Genomic DNA, 18055 nt, shown 5'->3' with positions numbered 1-18055 from the left:
TTCAATTTCATAGAAAGCTTTCCGGTAAATCACTCTTTATGACAACATAGAGGCTCTTTACGCCACACAGGTGGTTTATGTGTTGGTCTGTGAGTTGTTAATTCTTTTAAAAATAAATAAATAAATTTAATGAGATTAAATTTTAATTATCTGATTAATTTTACATTAAAAAATCAGTTCTATGTGACAAAGGTCCAAAAATAAAATTTAGTTAAATATTTAGTTAAAACTAGCTGGAATTTTCAAAGAAGTTTACACAATTTTTTTTTTATTGTGAAGTTCAAAAAAATTATAAATAAGAAAAACGTTTGAAGACCTTAAAAAATATTTTTGACTATTCTATAAAAAAAATATAACGAATGCCTTTTCTCTTAACATTTTGTTAACGTTCTAAAAAATCAAAACGTCGCTGGAAAACTATTAAAAAGCAAAACGAAGACTGAATTCCGCATTTTTCATTCTTTATCAAAATGAGAAATGCGTTTTTACCCCACCATCCCCTAATTAGCATACCAAAGTCTTCTATTATATAAATATCCTCTCTCAATGAAAGACCAAAAGTGAGAACCAAATGTTTGTATAGATATTTCACAACGAAAGGGAGACTATCGTTCTTTTGTGGAGTCTGCTAATTTATGGAGTCAGTGTATTTTCCGAACAAAAGTGCCGGAGGTGGGGGTGTGGGGGCTTTTTCAAATAAATTCCCATGCGCGAGACTTTCCTCTCCATTTGCTATTTTATTATCGAAGGCGAAAAAAAGTATATGTATACAGTGAGGGATGGGGTGGAAGTGTCTATGTTAGACGCCCGGTGGAAAAATCATATTTTCGCAACTATAGATAAGGCAACATGCTATTCAGTTGTGATTTTAAGGGGTCTTTTATTAAAATACTTGAAATAACTCTGGGGAAAATATTTCTTTTGGGTAACGGGGGGGCAGCATGCCTGCCTGTACGGGGTATTGCAATGGAAGGTTGTGCGGGGGAATTTCTCCATGAATTTCTCAAGGGGTTTCCCATTCTGGTGTGTGTGTGGGTGGATTTGGTGTCGTGTTAGCTCTCTTGGTTGTATATACATTCAGGAGATTGTTGCCATTATCCGAAAACCCCATACTAAAGGCAATGATGAAGCTTGGAGAATTTATCGGTCCCACCTTTGGGGTTGGTCGAACCTAATAGTTTCCTTCGTCACCCTGTGCACGAGATTTCCTCCATTCCCACAGAAACCACGTGGTGCGGGGAAGATTAATCGATTGTGATCTGTATATAGGCATAGGGTTGTCCCTGATAATTTCATCCCCAAAATTTCCCACCATGAGGGACGTCCCTCGATTGCAAATGGGGATTGGAATTAATTGAATTATGGTTTTGGTGTTACTTTTAATGATGGAATATTGATCGTCGCATAAGTCCAATGAAACTTCTTCCTGTTCATCCCTGTTAAAATATACTTCCCCCTATTTCCGGGGTTCTCCGCATTAATTATTACGAAGCACGATCACTGGGAAATTACGAATGTTACCGCAATCTCATTCCCTTCAACTCAATTCTGCAATTTCTCCCCACTATCAGCGTCGAAAACAAACCTACGATGTTATGGGAAAAGTTTCACAATTGCCACCCCCACTGTGTGTGATCCCTGTAAAAAGGGTCCCACATCATGCTGTACATACTGTGTGAGTGTCATAGGGAATAAATATAAATTCTCCTCATTTCCAAATTGTGTAGATGGAGGGTTATCCCTCAAATATTCACCCACAAACTGTGAGTGTTTTATGTTTGAAAAAATAGACAGAGATGTTTTTGTGACTTTGGTAGGTCAACCCACTCATTGTGGTTCGTATAAGTTCACAGAAAAAACGTTGAATTGACCAAAGAATCATAAAAGTTTTTATTTTCTGTCCACCTACGCTACTTTTTTATGGAAATTAGGGTTTTGTATTTTAACCAATCAAAGCTCAAAAGCTTTCATGGATTTCCTTAAATGAGTATAGATGTAAAATTTCCAATAAGGACTTTTTGCAAACATGCAAAAAAATTGATTTAGAAATAGTTTAATGAATGACAAGAAACCCAGCTAAATAAAGTAATTCCAGTAATTTTCTCCCTATGAATTAAGAGTTTAAAATAAACCAAAAAAAATTGGACGGCTAAAGCTCTCTTCGACCAATCCCACTAAAATATTATATACATTTTAATTAATTCGAGTGGGTAATAAATTGCAGTTTCTGGTTGTAAAACTAAAAATTGAAAATTATTATGACCCTGTTGTTTTTTTTTTTTTTTTGATGACATGCCTCAGGGGAGATAAACAATTTTCATATTGTATGAAATGACTGTTTATTTTATGAAAGTTAATTAAAAACCGACATATTATGATGTTGAACATTAATATTTGCCATCCAGGATTGAACTAAAGCATAAAATTAAATATGCAAGAGGAGCTTTTAGTGAGGAAGGAAGGGAATAATAATTGAATCATATTGTTACAACATACGTTCATGTTCATTGGGATTATTTTCAAAATAATTTTGCCTATTTATGAAATTATTTATGTTTAATTTTCCTTCTAAATATGTATGGAAAAGAGCCATTGGGTAATTTAGGGATTTAACAATCAGGGAATTATGTTTTCCCCCTAAACAACATATTTTATGTTTTTGGGTTATATTGGCCATGTTGTTGAAAATACATACATTTTTAATGAGAGAGCTTTGTAAGTTGAACTTTTAGTTGTAGGAAGATTTTTACTTTGTTGTATCGATTTTGCTTTCTGTCAACTTCTTTGACTTTTTAACGCATTTAAAAATCCCTCAGAAACTAGGACAATTGAGGTGATTTTCTTTGCTGATTTTTGGAATAGTTAAGAAGAGAATTTTATCAAAAAAAAGAAGGAAGAAAATAGAACTAACCTGGCACTGTGGCAACGGTCCTTCGGGTTGTTTTGCCTTCCATCCAAGAAGCGGTGGGATGCAAATGAGTCCAGACATTATCCATACGGCTGTTATCATGATAGCCGCCCTGGCGGGTGTTCGTGTCTTGAGGTACTCAACTGCTTTTGTGATGCTCCAGTAACGATCCAGGGAGATGAGGCACAAATTCATGATTGAGGACGTACACAGGAGGACATCCATTGCTGAGTGAATGTCACACCACCATGCACCAAAAACCCAATAGCCCATCAGCTCATTGGCCAGGGAGAAGGGCATAATGACGAGCCCGAGAAAGAAGTCAGCCACCGCGAGGGAGGCTATAAACCAATTCTGGATGTTCTTGAGTGATTTTTCCGTGGCAATGGCGATTATGACCAGCATGTTGCCCACCACGATGATCACCATGAGGATGGTAACGACAATGGAAGCGAATACAATGTGTGCTATCGTGTATCCACTCGGGTAGGTACCATGGAGAGCTGGGGCGGTTGTTGTTGAGAGGGGGGACAATGTGCCATTAATGTAGCTATCATTGCCACCCCCTGCGACACCTGCCTGCCCAAAACCCGATGCATTCCCAATCATCGCCAAAAAATCCTCATTTGTGATGTTACCCACGGGGTATTCCATGTTTGTACGTTTTCTCTATTCCCTCGAGGTGCCAAAAACCGAATGACTTTCCTGGTGTGCGTTCCACCACAAAACCCAACCCCCTTTTGTTCGGTTCGTACTACTATTGCTTGTTAACCATGTATGCCTCCTTGTTGTGTGGAAATGTGTATATTGCGGTCAATTCCAGCACATGCATTAAATGATTTCTTTTTTTTTTTACCTTCTAATTAAATTCCTTTTTTTTGTTCAATTTTGTTCAAACTATTTTCCTATATGTTGCTGAATAAATTCGTTAAATTGATGTTCTTGGCATTTTCCGGTGAAGCTTGAAATTTGGGCAATGACTTCTGGGCTATCTCATTGATTGCTTAATTGAAAGTGGCCTAGTTATTTTTTTTCTCTTTTAAAGGAGTTTTCTTCGTTGGTCCCAAATGCAGTTGGTGCATACACCTAAATCACACCATTTGCCAGCTTTACGTTCTTTTTCACTGTTCATGTACGCTCCGGCATAATCTCTTCTTCTTCAGCTTTCTTTTTGCTCTTGTTTTGAAGAAGAAAGAAAAACGACAATTTCTCAAATGGTACGCGCTGTTGTTATTATATACTTTAAAGAACTCAATTGCTCTCCATCCCCATTGTGCTATATGTGTGTGTGCTGTATGTCTCAAATCCCGAAGGAGCTTTTTTTGCACGCACGTTTTGCTTTTTCCTTACGGATATCGACCACTCTTTTCATGATTTAGTTTAAAGCAAAAAGCCCAAAAAAAGGAGCGCACAGATTACTTGAGATGCGAAAGGGGGTGTTTGGCGAGCATCAGAGATAAGAGGGTGCTTTTTCACGCAATTTACGGTGGTGAACTTTTCACTGATCACACTGATAAATTACAGCTGATTATCATGGTTTTAAACTTGCCTCCGGATAATTAATTAATGGTGGAGCTTTTTCTTGTCCATTCTTTGGGGGTTTATTTGAGCCTTACTTTTTTATCAAAAACACATAAATTCCGAATGTTCGGTAGCTGGTCCACTGCCACAGTTTTTTTATTGAATACAAATTTTTTTATAGTGTTAACTCAGACGATAGAGTGCAAAGATTTCTTTCTTTTACAGACTAAAAGGTTTCACGAACGTCCGTTAATTTATCATCATTCACACACGATTCTTTTTTTTTTCAATTAAACTACCCGTTTTTCCGAAAAGTCGACTTTTTTGTACAATTTTATTTCTTTTTTTTTAGTTAGTGACACGGTAGCAATTGAAATTTGCTCTCAGTGATAATTTACTAAATGCACCTTATTTTATTTGAAACATTTAATATAATATTTAATTTAATTAGTAACCATTAAATTGTGGGCATTCGTCTAAATGTCAATGCCCTCACTTGTTCGTCTTTTCCACCCGCGCACGATTTTCTTTAATTATATCCAACAAGGAGGAAAATGTGTTGTATACCTACTTTATTAATAGGCAAATTAAAAGTGCAACAGAGCGCAATTTTCACATCCTGTCTCATTCGGTGGCATCTCCAATGGAATTAACGTGGGGGAATTTTCTCTCACAAATATTAGCCCTATAAATTGAATTTTGATTTACGTTTCTTCCTCATTAGTCAGAGAGTTCCTTCTGGTTACACATTGCGCCCCTTTAAAGGACCTTTTTGGGGTGTTTTTGAATGGGTGATGTGAATTTGTTGAATGAGATTCTTTTTTCTTGCACTTGTCACTTCTTTGCGTGAAAGTGCCACTTGGAGTGGCCCATAGTGGGTGGATGGATTGTTATCTCACCCCTTTGTCCTGTATTGCCAACAACCCACTGCAAATATTTACTGGCACATTGAGAAAATTGGCTAAAGGTGTGTGGCACTGAGCTGTCCTTTTGTACCTGCACTTCGCACAAGTCTCCCAATTGTCCACGTTTACCACACACACACACAGCCCTCTAAATATTGCTCATACACCAAAAATACCTAATAGTTCGTTTTCCAATCATAATTCAACATTTCCACATAATTTATCATTTATTAATAAAAAAAAATAAACAACAATTAATCTTCTCTTAATCACTTTTGCTTATAAATTTTCTCCCTTCTTGCAATTACATTGTGATTTTGATTATGCCGAAGAAATTAGCAAAGGGGTTGATTAATTTGAAAAAATAAGGGGGTGGTTTATGATTAGATTTTCTTCACAGAAAAAACTTTGTCTTTAATCTCACATTGAGTTTCTTATCCGACATTTCAACCTGTGGGCAAACCGTATGCGAAACCGCGCCTCCGTGTATTTTTGTGGGGCAATGTGCTCCCAAAAAGTGAGCTTCCAGGCTCCTGGAATCTAACCAGTTTGGGATAGATCCAAATCGAGACTGAAGCACAACGCACCATCTCGAGACCCGACAAGCGGACGCTGGGAAGGAGTCATCGCCGGGGAGGGTTTGCTTCCAACATCACACACAGAGAGACCCCCCCGGTACGTTGGTGGAAGACCCACCAGACGCACCGCAATGTGTGTGAGTTTGCCCCACTTGTATGGGGAAATCCATTGCTTGGGCTATAGGATGGAGAAGAGAGTGTGTACACCTCACCAAAGAGGAACTGAGTATTTGACTCATTCTGGCGCGCGTAGCAAATTCACGCGAAACGTCGCACATGCGCGAGTTCTTGCCACTTCTTCGTGCAACATCCACACACCAGAATAATCAACAAAACGGTGGGAAAAAATGATGGGCCGCTGATGGATTTGTGCACACCACCCGCTCTTCTCATGCCCATACAACTTCAATTATATATTTTTCCCTCCCCCCCCCCTCTTGCATCATTGATACCCTCTTCGGGGGTGCTCTCCACCCAATCCCACAAACATCCATTTATTACTGCACAATATGGGAATTTTAGTAAATCGCATCGAGATGAGGGACAGACCCTGCAGCAGAGACAGATTGCATTTGGGGGTAGATGTGGCTTTAACACTTTCTCTCTCTCTCTCTCTATCTCTTTGTAGAGCATAATTGCAATTTAACTTATTCAAAGAGAGTACCTCAACATTCCTGATGAAAATAAATTTCTTTAATTCATAATCAACTTGAGTGGGCCTGGGGTGCAGTGGATAGAGCGCTTGATTGCGCATCCAAAGGTCGCCGGTTCGAATACAGAACCCGGCAACGCGCCCCATCCGCCAACGTGCAATTAGATCACGTTGACCGGTTGGATCAGGAGATTGATACACTCCTATCCGTAAAATGGCCCACACGTGGTAGTATCTAGCAAGGCCGCCCACTACTTCTCTGCAAGGAGAACAACAACATCATATAGGGTGGCCGGCCCTGTCCTATATGGGACGTAGCGCCAAAATATTTTATTTTTTTATAATCAACTTGAATTTAATCAGTCTGAATATGGGGGAGGATTGACCCTTATCTAACCTAATCTGACCCTTAAAGCGTTCTTAATTTGACCCTAAATGTCTTTTATTTCTAAAAATATTTTTTTATTGTAAAATTGCTGGGAAATTTTTTTTTGCTAAATTGATCTCAATTTATTGAATTAAAAATAGGGGAAGGCGGGGCTAATTAAGTCAGTTTGGAATTTTCAAATGGCAATTTCTCCTAAGTTATTAATCGGAAGCATCAGAAAAAATATGATACGAAGTCCTTTCAACCCTCCATAGTTAACTGTAGTTTGGAGATTATCCGATGAATAGTTTAGGAATAAAAAAAAATATACAAATTTTGTGGCCTCCAAAAATACTTTAAGCGATTTTCCAATCTCACCGTCTTAATTAATTAACCCCATAATTAGCGGTCGCTGAATAAGGCCCATTATTTCCTCTTTTTTAATATATTGTGCATAACATCCTTTTGAATTGCATTTAATTTCTAATTATATCAACCATTTATCCAGCAACACACCCCCGTGCTATGTACCAGAAACCAATGTTTGGTGCATGTTATTTTACTCAAAACAATGTATTAAAATAAATGGACAAATGCATTAGTGACCGATTAAAACATGCTAGAGCGTGATAAATGATTAAAATTTATAAAACAAATTTTGTTTGTGAACTAAAACGAATCATGCTTAATGGAAAATCCCATTTCAGATTATTTGGCGCGCGCGCGGGGGGTGAATTTCGAAAACATGCAGCTATGATTATTTTGGATGAGTAGTGTGTTAGCATATGTGTGACATATTTTTTCGATGTTTATTGGATAAACGCAATATTGTGCAGCGTTAATTGAGTTTGGAAAATCCCCGCATATACATGGAGTTTACCCAGCTTTACCATTTCCCACGCGGAAGTTGGGATCTTTCTATATATAACATGGAAGTGTATGAATAGGTAGGGCAAAAAAAAAGCTCACTAAAAGCAGAATGAGTGGAAAAATGCAGCAGATTCCATTGAATTTCATACACATGTATGTGCCAGTGAAGTTTGCTTGTAATGCCTTGAGAATTATGATAAATATTCAATGGAATTTGCTGGTAATGCCACTACTGCTTTAATGAACTTCGTCTGTTGAATATTTATTGTTTGTTGGTGCTCCTGGGACGATTCTGATGGTCTTCGGTATTCTTACATGGCGTGTGTGGGTGTCTGTGCACGAATTCAAGAGCAGAAACTTTCACTCGGATTGTCTGTGATGAAACACTCATCGTGGAAGTTCTTGAAGTTCTTCAAGGTGAAAATATATTTAATCTCAAAGATTATTACTTAAAAAGAGATTTTTGCTAATTTTTAACAAGCTGGGATTGAAAAAAAATTAATATATTTTCTAATGCGTTTTAACTATGAATTTTTAAGTCTTTTTGAAACCCCTTTCTTTAATAAATAAATATTTAATTGAGCAGAATGATCCAAATAATCACGAAAGGGTTAATGATTTCCTAAACTAAAGAATAGCAATTATTTTATTTAAAGAGAAAATAATTCCAAAAAAAATTAACAGAATTCAAGCAATAAAAGGAATAGAGATTACTCAATACTCACCTATCATACATACATATATAGAAAGCTCATAGAAAGCTTTTACCATTGATTCATTGATTCCCTCCCTTTAACCACATTGGAAATTTACATTTTTCCCGGTATCCTACCGTGTGTTTAATTAAATGTGAGGAAAATCGGGGGCGCATTCTCTCAGAGTCTGGGAAATTGATTGCAATGTACTCCTGATGGAGGAAACCAGGGAGGATCCCATTGAAAATAGCCACACATCCACACAATATGATGATATCTGCGAAAGTGAAGAAGGTTTCTACCCTTGTGTAGAAGAGAGAAGGAGAGAGAGGATTCAGGGTGGTTTGGTATCGGTAAATAATTTGCCCAACTATGAGCATTCGTTTGGGGGGGGGGGGGGATACTTGAGAGGCAGTATTAGAGGAAAATATTCCATTTCAATTGACATACATATCTCTTTCCAAGGGTGGCCACAGCAGCAGTAGCACTGCTGGAATTCGAAGGGTGGTGGTTTCCTCGGTGCGAGGGTCAGTCCATTTCTGGTTGTATGCGACGGGGGGTGGGGGGGGAAGTGAATTCACCCCGAGATAGTCGGCGTATAATTCAACTCTCCACCAGTGTGGCCCCCCAACATGAGGAGTGGATTTGAGGGGCGAATACTTGGGTATTTTGTGTCACATGAACGGAGAGAGAGAGAGAGAGCAAATATAAAATAGATGTAAGCATACACCATGGATTACACAGTTGAAATGATGATGATGGCCTGGTCGGTTGGTCATAACCCCATTTTAGTTATTGTACGAGGGGGGAGGGGTGGTTTGGTTTGAAAGACAAAAAGGACTCCGGGATTTTCAATGGGGGAGGAAAGGGGAATGATGGGGGCGATGTGAACCCACCACCAAGATATGGAGCGAGTGGAATGGAACCCAATTATGGTTTTTGGAACCACTGACCACACCAAATAGGCAGCTGTTTGTTGTAAATTGTTTTCATGTTCGAAAATTTTGTTCCCAGCTCCCCATTGGTGGTTGTGGAGCACCCAGAGACGTCACAAATGTACACAAAATTCTCTTACGGGATTTTGCTGCAGCCCCCGTATATGAGCTCTCACGCTACCCGCCAACAAGACCCAAAAACCACCGAATCCTGCAACCCCATTTCTACTGTGTGGGGGATGCTCTATTCCGGTACTCATTATCTGTGAGGGAGAGTTAATTAATAGAAAACAATCATTTATTCTAGCATTGAAATGTACCGTGTGGGAGGAATTTCCTGAATATGGGATATCCACTGCTCCCTGGAAAACTATATAAATAAATCTCACCACTAATTCCTCACAGGAAGTACATCGTGAGAGCAATCCTTCAATACAATCTCCGGTTATTTTTTTTTCTGGAAGCAGCTCAAAGTCCGCGAAAGCCTGAAAATTGTTTTCTTTTCTTGATGAGAATATTTATTTTTAATTTTTTTTTCAAAGCTCCTTGTTTGAAAAAAAAAAGGAAATTCAAAATTTCATTAAATTATAAATTAAAACTGTGAAAAAAAATCTCAAACTTTTCTTTGAAAAGTTAAATAAAAGAACATTGCAAATTGAAAATAAGTATTGATTTTCCTAAAGCTTTATTTTCTGTTTATTTGCTTAATTTTTTTTTCTTTTCCAATCATCTAAATATTTCTTTATTCACATTAAATTAATTTTAATGAATTTTCTGTTTAAAAAAATGTTTGAAATTTTGATAAATTTAAAAAAAAACAGCCTAAGGGTGGATCTGGAATTGTTATTTGAATTTTTTCCCCAAAGAAAATTAGAATAAAAATAAAATCATTATTTTTCTCAATGGAAAATAGCACAAAAATTATGTATAAATCGGCATTACAGTTAACCTTTGCATATTTTATTATAATACTTCAACAATATTCTCACAGGCTGAGCTTTTCTTCAGCAGGAAAGGGGTGAGACGATAAATTTTTGCGGAATGGGGTGAATTTCAATAGTAGCCACATTTGTGCATTTTCTCCATTGATTTTCGAATTCATCGTCACTTGAGCTTTGGAGTAAATTTTGAAAGTGCGCTTAATTCCCATTTTATTAATTAGACTTTTGGGAATTTTAATTAAACTCCCCTTCCTTTTTACCCCCCAACACGATTTCACCCCTCCAATCACCCAAATCACCATTTTGCTATATATCAGATTTGTATATATTCGAGTGTAGCCAATTGAAAATTTTTGAGGGTGACATAAAATGAATTTTGGGTGGTGGAGGTGAAAAAGCTCCCGCGTACGGGAAAATTCATGCAAATTAATTTGCAGAAAGGGGGCTTTTGTGTGACTCGTGTCGACTTTCACATAATAAAACATGTATTTTCGGCAGTTTCATTTCCTTCCGGACCTTAAAATTAATTACATCTCCAGTTGTTTGTTGGCGGCTTTTGTGCGATATACGCGTGTTCTTTTTATATACATCCACACACACACACACACACCCTCCGGTCGCATTCCTATGAGAACCATTTTTGAATGATGAAAATTAGCAAATAAATATTTCCCTTCCTCGCGCAACAACTCCATAAAATGGAATGTTTTCTAACAGCACGATTCTTCTTCCTCAGTTGTAGGAAAAGCTTACATACCTATTATTATTTTTCATGTTCATTTTTTCATTCAATATTGTATTGTAGATAAAAGGGGTTTGATATTTTGTGATTTTTTATCTCACTTAATAGGAAATTTTGTAACGGAAAAATGAATTTAAAATTTTTTAAAGAAATATTGCTGGAATTACACGCTTCTTGCAAAAAAAAAATGGAAAAATGACACCCTGAAAATTTTTTAATTTCCTAATCGATCTCAAAAGCTCCCTGACAAATCCTATAACAAGGTTTTCGTAATCTATTGAAGGTGCTAATTTTTTCCCCAATACATTTTTCTCTCTCTTCCACAAATTCATCAATTTTCCTCTCTTTGAGGTATTCTGCATAGCCCCTTTTGCGGAGATGGATGAGTAGAATATAGGGTAAAATGCCTGTGTGTGTGCAAATGGGGGTAACGCAAAGTGGCATAAATATTTCATCGTTCTTTTTTTATTCGCCCCAAAATGGCATAAAGACACCTCTCGAGAGAGATATAAATTAGTTTTTTTTTTGTACCCACCGATTCGTGAATATATTAACACCGCCGAAATGTTTAACAACCACAATGGTGGCAATAAATCTTCCCATTTTTATATAAAAATTTCTTCTTTTTTTATATATATAAATTCAGAGATTAAGATCAATTTTCCGGTACGTCAATCTCATTTGCTATTCATTCTTTCAACTCACATTTTCTCCGCCGCAGTTTGAGAGAAAAAATGCAACTCATTTTCTTGTATGCATAAATTGTCTATCGCCACCCTCCACCCCCTTGAAGGGAGGGTGGAAAAGCGTCCGGTCTCTTCGAGTGGAAAACACGATGATGGGTGAAAAGTTTTCCGATATGTATGGTGCTGTCGAATCAATATTGTAGTGAAAAGTGTGAACTTTTGCTTCGCCACCGTGACGTAATAGAGGGCAATGGGGTGATGACTACTTCCTCATCTAATTGTATGGTAAAAACGAATAACGTTGTATTGCGAAAAATACTGCGGATCTTGTTTTGTCTGCTATTTCCTCTTTCATTTTCTTACATCATCGACGAACAGAGATAAATTCCTGCTGAACTCTGACTTTTTACTGGCATTTTGCTGGTATGGAAAATTGTATATAAAACAATTTTTCTAAAATCCTATGTGGGGAACATTTTTAAAAATGATTTAGAATTTTTTATTTTCAACCAAAACCATCATAAATCAGTGTCTTATTTGCGCTTCTGTGTATTTTTATGACAATCATTGTAAATAATGTGTTTAGTCACGAAATATATTTGCATGTCAGTGATGGAGGGAAGTTTAGTGGTGTAGCGGAAATACTAAAACTCCCTCTCTGTCTGCAAATTGAATTGACATTGAACAATTTCCCTTCATCCCTTTAAATTTTAATTTTTTTTACACCATCACATTTCTTTTTACAATCTTTATATTGTCTCCTTCACCCCCTATAAGGTAAATGTCGATCTAAATAAATCCTTTCCATCCCATTCTCTTTTTTTTACAACACCACGAAGAATCTTCGTTGTTGGTTGATAAGTATATAGCAGAGCAGTTATTTCCCGCCATTCAATGGGCGTAGTATCTTTAAATATTCTCATGAGCATAAATTGAAAGTGCCTCGTATATTTTAACATGATTGCTAAACATTGAGAAGCTGAATACACATACATACTTTCTCAAAGGCATCCACTAAGAAAATTGTTCTAAGGAGACGATGAAGAAGAAAAAATAGGGCACAGTGTATTGGGAAAAAGCAATTTCGGCATTTTTCATCGCTACTTTTGTGGGTTAATTTCTTCTATTCACGCATCTTTTCACGGAGGGCCTTTCTTGCCGAAAATCAATGGACTGTGAAATTTAACTCGAGTTGGAACAAGTGGAGGAAAGTTTTCTCTTGTAGAGGGAAAATGGGGATGGGTTTGAATCAAGTGGATGCCACAGCAAAATTGTCTCCTCTAACAGACGGTATGTGTGTGTGTGAGAGAGGGTAGATCATCAGGGGAGAAAAGGGGTTAACTCACAAACATAGAAAGAAAGTCTTTGATGAATTGTGAGCCAGAAGAAAAGGATTGAGGACTGCTGACTCGGGAAGATAATGGGGGATTTCATTTATCATAATAAGTTAAATCACGCCGTGTCACTGATTCCACAAAGGCACGAATGCGGGGGATGATGTAATGGCTGCTGAGGGGTGAGAGGTTATTTTTGACGATATTTCACAAATAGATTAATTAAAGTAAATTTGACATGAATTGGAGGCAAGGAAGGCAGAAAAGAGGATGAGACTTAATAAACGTATTATTAGCAAAGAGCTTCCTGTAAATTTTGCACATGTTTTCTGCCATCTTCTCCCCCCGTACTTTTCCACGACTTTTCCTCGACTTTCCCACCACCCTTCACGATGTGGAATTTATTTTACACCACAATATCCGTGTCGCGTATTCTCCATATAAATCTTTTAAGGAATAAAGACGCCAAATGGAAGAGGGGGTGGGGTGGAAATGAATTTCGTTTGCTCTTAAAGAATGTTTATATATTTTTCCTATAAAACACTTCTCCTTTGTTGCAACAATTGAAATTTCCTTGCATTCATTGGGAAAAAAAAGTGATGTTGCCAAATGGATTTTCCTTCTTTAAAATTTTTCCCCCAAAAGGAAAAGTTCTTTTGTGCACTACTAAGGGGGGTACTTTTGCAAAACTTTCAAAAGGACATTGATAAAATCGCAATCTCTCTCCCTCGTGAACAAAGAAGGATTCCTTCACAAAACACTGGCACGAATGCAATTACCATTTTTCAACTTTTTTCCCCTCCAAGAGGGTTCCAGATTGTGCAGAGTTAATGTTTATGTGATGACATTACCGTGCTCCTCTTGAACTAGGTTATAGTTTGTTCCTCTTGAAATTGGCCATCATACGAGATTTCTCTTGCACTAAATAGAGTACAACAATGCAGATGAAAGGATGTTAATGTGATCATCCTCAGGAGGTTCTCTTAATCGAACATCAGGGCATAATCAGCACGTGGTAGTTTAGAAGAAATATCTTCAGTATTCAGCTAATAATCTGTTATATTCTTGTGAAGCGTCTGTTTTGGGTTTAAAATTTATTAATTTCACTAAAAGAATTTAATAATAATTTAGAATAAGAGATTTGGTTCTAAAGAGCAAGTGGAGACGCCTGGTTAAATCCCGCGCTTCAAGTTATATACTGAAAATGTCAAACACCAGGCGCCTCCATTGCAGCTCTCTCTACATTGGTCTACAAAAAATTAAAAGTAAATAAATTAATTAATGTATCTTGTTGTCAATTAGATATAATCAGCATGAAAAGGCTCGGTAGAATCTATTGCTTCACAAAAGTTTAAAAATCATGCAGAAATAAATAACCAGGCGCTTCCAATGGAGTTCTAAGTCGAAATTAATATTCAAAATATTTGATTTCTTTTAAATTATTGAATTTATGGAATTTATTGAATAACTAAGGTGGTTAAATAATTTTGAGAGCGATTTTCAAGCTAATTTTGAAACAAAATAATAAAAAAAAAATATTACATTCTTGTTAAATAGATAAAATATTGATTAGAATTCCATATTTTAACTTTAAATTATTTTTTTTTGTCTTCAAAGAAATTAATTTGAAATTCTCACTTCCTTCCTGATTTGTTTCCGGTTTCCAAAATTATTTTAACATTTCTACTAATGTACAATAAAGATATGTAGATGAGAATGGAGAAAAAATATGATCAATTAAACGTAAAACGTCAGGTTTAACCAGGCGCCTCCACTTTAGTCTAAAATTAGACAAAAATTAAAAGAAAATGCATTTCTTGCTCAAATACTTTTCTCTTACTATCTCTGTTTTAAATTGAATACGGCCAAAAAAGCTCGATTTAACCAGACGCCTCCACTTGAGACATCTGAATTTATTTCGTTATCAATAAAAGAAAACCTCCCTTGAAATTTTTCCCCTAGAAAGTTCTTCAAAACCAGGTAAACATAGACCCTCTTTGGATGTATTTGAAAAATACACAACAATGAGGTCTTTCGATTTATTTGAAATTCCCTTCTATATGACATGCAATTTAGTCCAAAGAACGCATCATTAGTTCGAGAATCTCTCAATACGAAGATGAATGGACGGGTAAGGGGGATGGGGGTGGGTGTGTGTAGAACATAGTGTAAGAGAATGGAGGTGATTCAGATGTTCCATTTGTAGATCGGGTCTTGTCACTTTTTGAAAGTTACTATATACACACCATCGAACAAGCACTTTCCCTTTTTGGCAGTGTCTTGAGGATGCGAGATCCGTTCGTTGCCTCCTTGAGGGATGAATGATGAATAATTCTGTCAAGACCCACTCCATGCAAGACACATCTGCTTATCTGTGAGCACCACCAGGAAGTACTCTCGCCCTTTCTCTGCATATATGAGAAAATGTTCAGCGGTGGCGAGTATATGGAAGTGAACCTTCCTCAGCATGAGGGAGGATGAATTAGCAATTCATATATATTGGATGTCACGTTTCTGTCGATGCGACAGATTGCCGATTTCGTCCAAAATTCCACCCTCGATGAATCACACTTGGTACCCCCCCAACCTTCAACGCTGAATCCATGGCGATATATATGGATTTTGATGCCTCGTGCTTTTGCTATTTGTGTGGGTGGGTGATACAATTCAAAAATTTCAATAGGCAGATAGCAAATTAAGTGTAAATTATAATATTTCCGCGGCATGTGAGGAAGTGTAACAATCATAAAATAACAACCACTGTGTGAAACATGCTCCCCCCAAATTTCATGCAATTATAATGTAATTTGACGACAATGGTAGAGAGGGAGAGCAATGCTAACCAATGTGGCCCAGAGAAAAACCATCTAAATGAGGGTTATGGGAAATGTGGGGGTATCCGATGAAATCTGTGTGCTAAAATCAGAAACTAATAATTTGCTAACGCGCTTGAACCTACCATTATATAGTTCGGTGGGTGGGATCGTCGTCGAAAATTTTGCGTGAGTGTAGAAACGAGGAATTCGCCCATCATTTACAATTTCTCATATAGCACTCAAAAATACACCAACGAGCCTGATGACTCAATAATTCGCGTTCCTATTGTCGACCGTTCGCGTGCAACAATCCACCATTCTGATTTATTTCTACGCTATTTACAAACTAGTGGATCATTTTCCTTTTGTGTTTCCTCTCTGCACTATATATGGCTTTTGACTAGCCAAATGGAAAATTTTCCTGTATATCTTTAATAGCCAAAATGCGGGTTATTTTTTTTTTCTCTCGAATATATACACGAAGTGGGGCCAATTTTTGTGATTTCAATTTTTAATTATCACTGGAATGGACAATTCAATGGGATTCTTTAAATAACCAATAATATGTACGTACAATCAAAGAGCTTAATTAATTTTCACTGATCAAATGGAAATTAATTTAATTAAATGTGTTTTTGCTAAAAAAAAATATCAACATATTATGATAGAATAATTAATTTATTAATTTCATATTTTCTACGTTTTCTTGCCTCAAAGATTTATTATATAAATTACAAGCGAAAAAATATTAAAATATTTACAGAAAAAATTCAAAATCAATTCTTAATATTATTTTTTAAAGATTTCAAGGATTTTTCACAGAATTTTGTCCCATGATACCCTAGAGAAAATCCCCCATGAGGGCCATGTGAGTATAAATGTAGGATAAGCTTTAAGCTTCATCCCCTTTCCCCAACAAATGAAAGGTATAAAACCATGCTGAATAAACATTTTGTGCAAATTAAGGAAGAAAAAAAGGCTGAGTGGTTTGATCTCCATAATTTCCCACAAAATCTCTTAATAAATGATTTTGTATCCGAATAATCTGACCACTATGGGGCCATTGAGGAAGATGAAAAAAAAATTCTAGACGAGCCTTGGTTTTCGTTTCGTTTTTTTTCTCACACAACCCTTTGAGAAGACATGGAGAAAATTAAATTATTTTATCTTCCAAAAAGGAAGGAAGCCAAAAAGGAGGGACAGAAAAAAATTAAGGGAAGATTCTGGGAGATGCTTTTAATGAAAGCACCAAGCTTAAAGCTGACAAGAACAACACAAGGAGTTTTTTTTCTGTGGAGAATCCAGAGAATCGTTCAGTCTTTTCATCCAACCATTCTTTTGGTCATGGAAGAGAAAAGAACAATTTTTTTTTGACGAAGGTTAAACTTTAGGATTTTCTCTTTAGTCTTCCTCATTTTGAGGCCAAGATTGTGACGTATTTTCATTTCTTTTACATCGTCTTCTAAAGTAGCATTTCTGAGAAGATAATGAAAGGGAGAAAGAGAAAAAAAGCTCCGCTAGGGGATGAATAAAGTTTATAATGATTCCCACAAGGGGGGAAAATGCAAATCTCTCGCAATCGATACAGTGAAGAAAACAATAAAAGTGTCCAAGAGTGGCTTCAGTGCAATTTATCGTGTTTCTCCGGATTTGCTATGTGGAAATGTGTCTATATATTTAAGTATGTATAGGAAGAAAAGGGGCGAGAATTGGTTGAGTTATTCAGTGCTATGAGCGAAGGAGAATAGAGGAAAGTCCCACAGCATCGATTTCCAGGGTAATCTTCGTGAAACGGATGAATAAATGAGGACCATCTCGTTGAATTACTAATAAAATCATTGTTATGAAAGCATTAGAAGAAATCGACGGTCATTTTCGATAAAGACACCCAGGGATGCTTCACACGAGGAAGTCCTTTCTCTTTTTTTTTTTGGATGTTCAGCACTTCATACATAATTCCCTCATTGCTCCTATTAGATTTTTTTTTTGCCAACACTCTAGAAGCTCTCAATATACCCATTATTGAGCTTTTTCTTAATGATTATTTTTTATATAAAAAAAATGAAAGAAAATTGACAAAATTTTATCTTTCCAAATAGTTTCAT

General features: G+C 36.6%; 1 protein-coding gene across 2 annotated transcripts in view; it reads right to left on the bottom strand.

Moving 5' to 3' along the window:
• Positions 1–5908, bottom strand: part of LOC129788181 (alpha-2 adrenergic receptor) — a 57287-nt gene extending 51379 nt beyond the window's left edge. For both annotated transcript variants that reach the window (XM_055824229.1, XM_055824230.1), the window contains exon 1: positions 2912–5908. In XM_055824229.1, the coding sequence (XP_055680204.1) occupies positions 2912–3562 (651 nt within the window). In that variant the 5' untranslated portion in view covers positions 3563–5908. The remainder of the gene's footprint in view (positions 1–2911) is intronic.
• Positions 5909–18055: the final 12147 nt, after the last annotated feature.

The sequence above is a fragment of the Lutzomyia longipalpis genome, chromosome 1 (assembly GCF_024334085.1).
Source record: "Lutzomyia longipalpis isolate SR_M1_2022 chromosome 1, ASM2433408v1".
Classification (NCBI taxonomy): domain Eukaryota; kingdom Metazoa; phylum Arthropoda; class Insecta; order Diptera; family Psychodidae; genus Lutzomyia; species Lutzomyia longipalpis.
The sequence above is the reverse complement of the archived record's forward strand: the minus strand, read 5'-3'. Positions and strand labels throughout refer to the sequence as shown.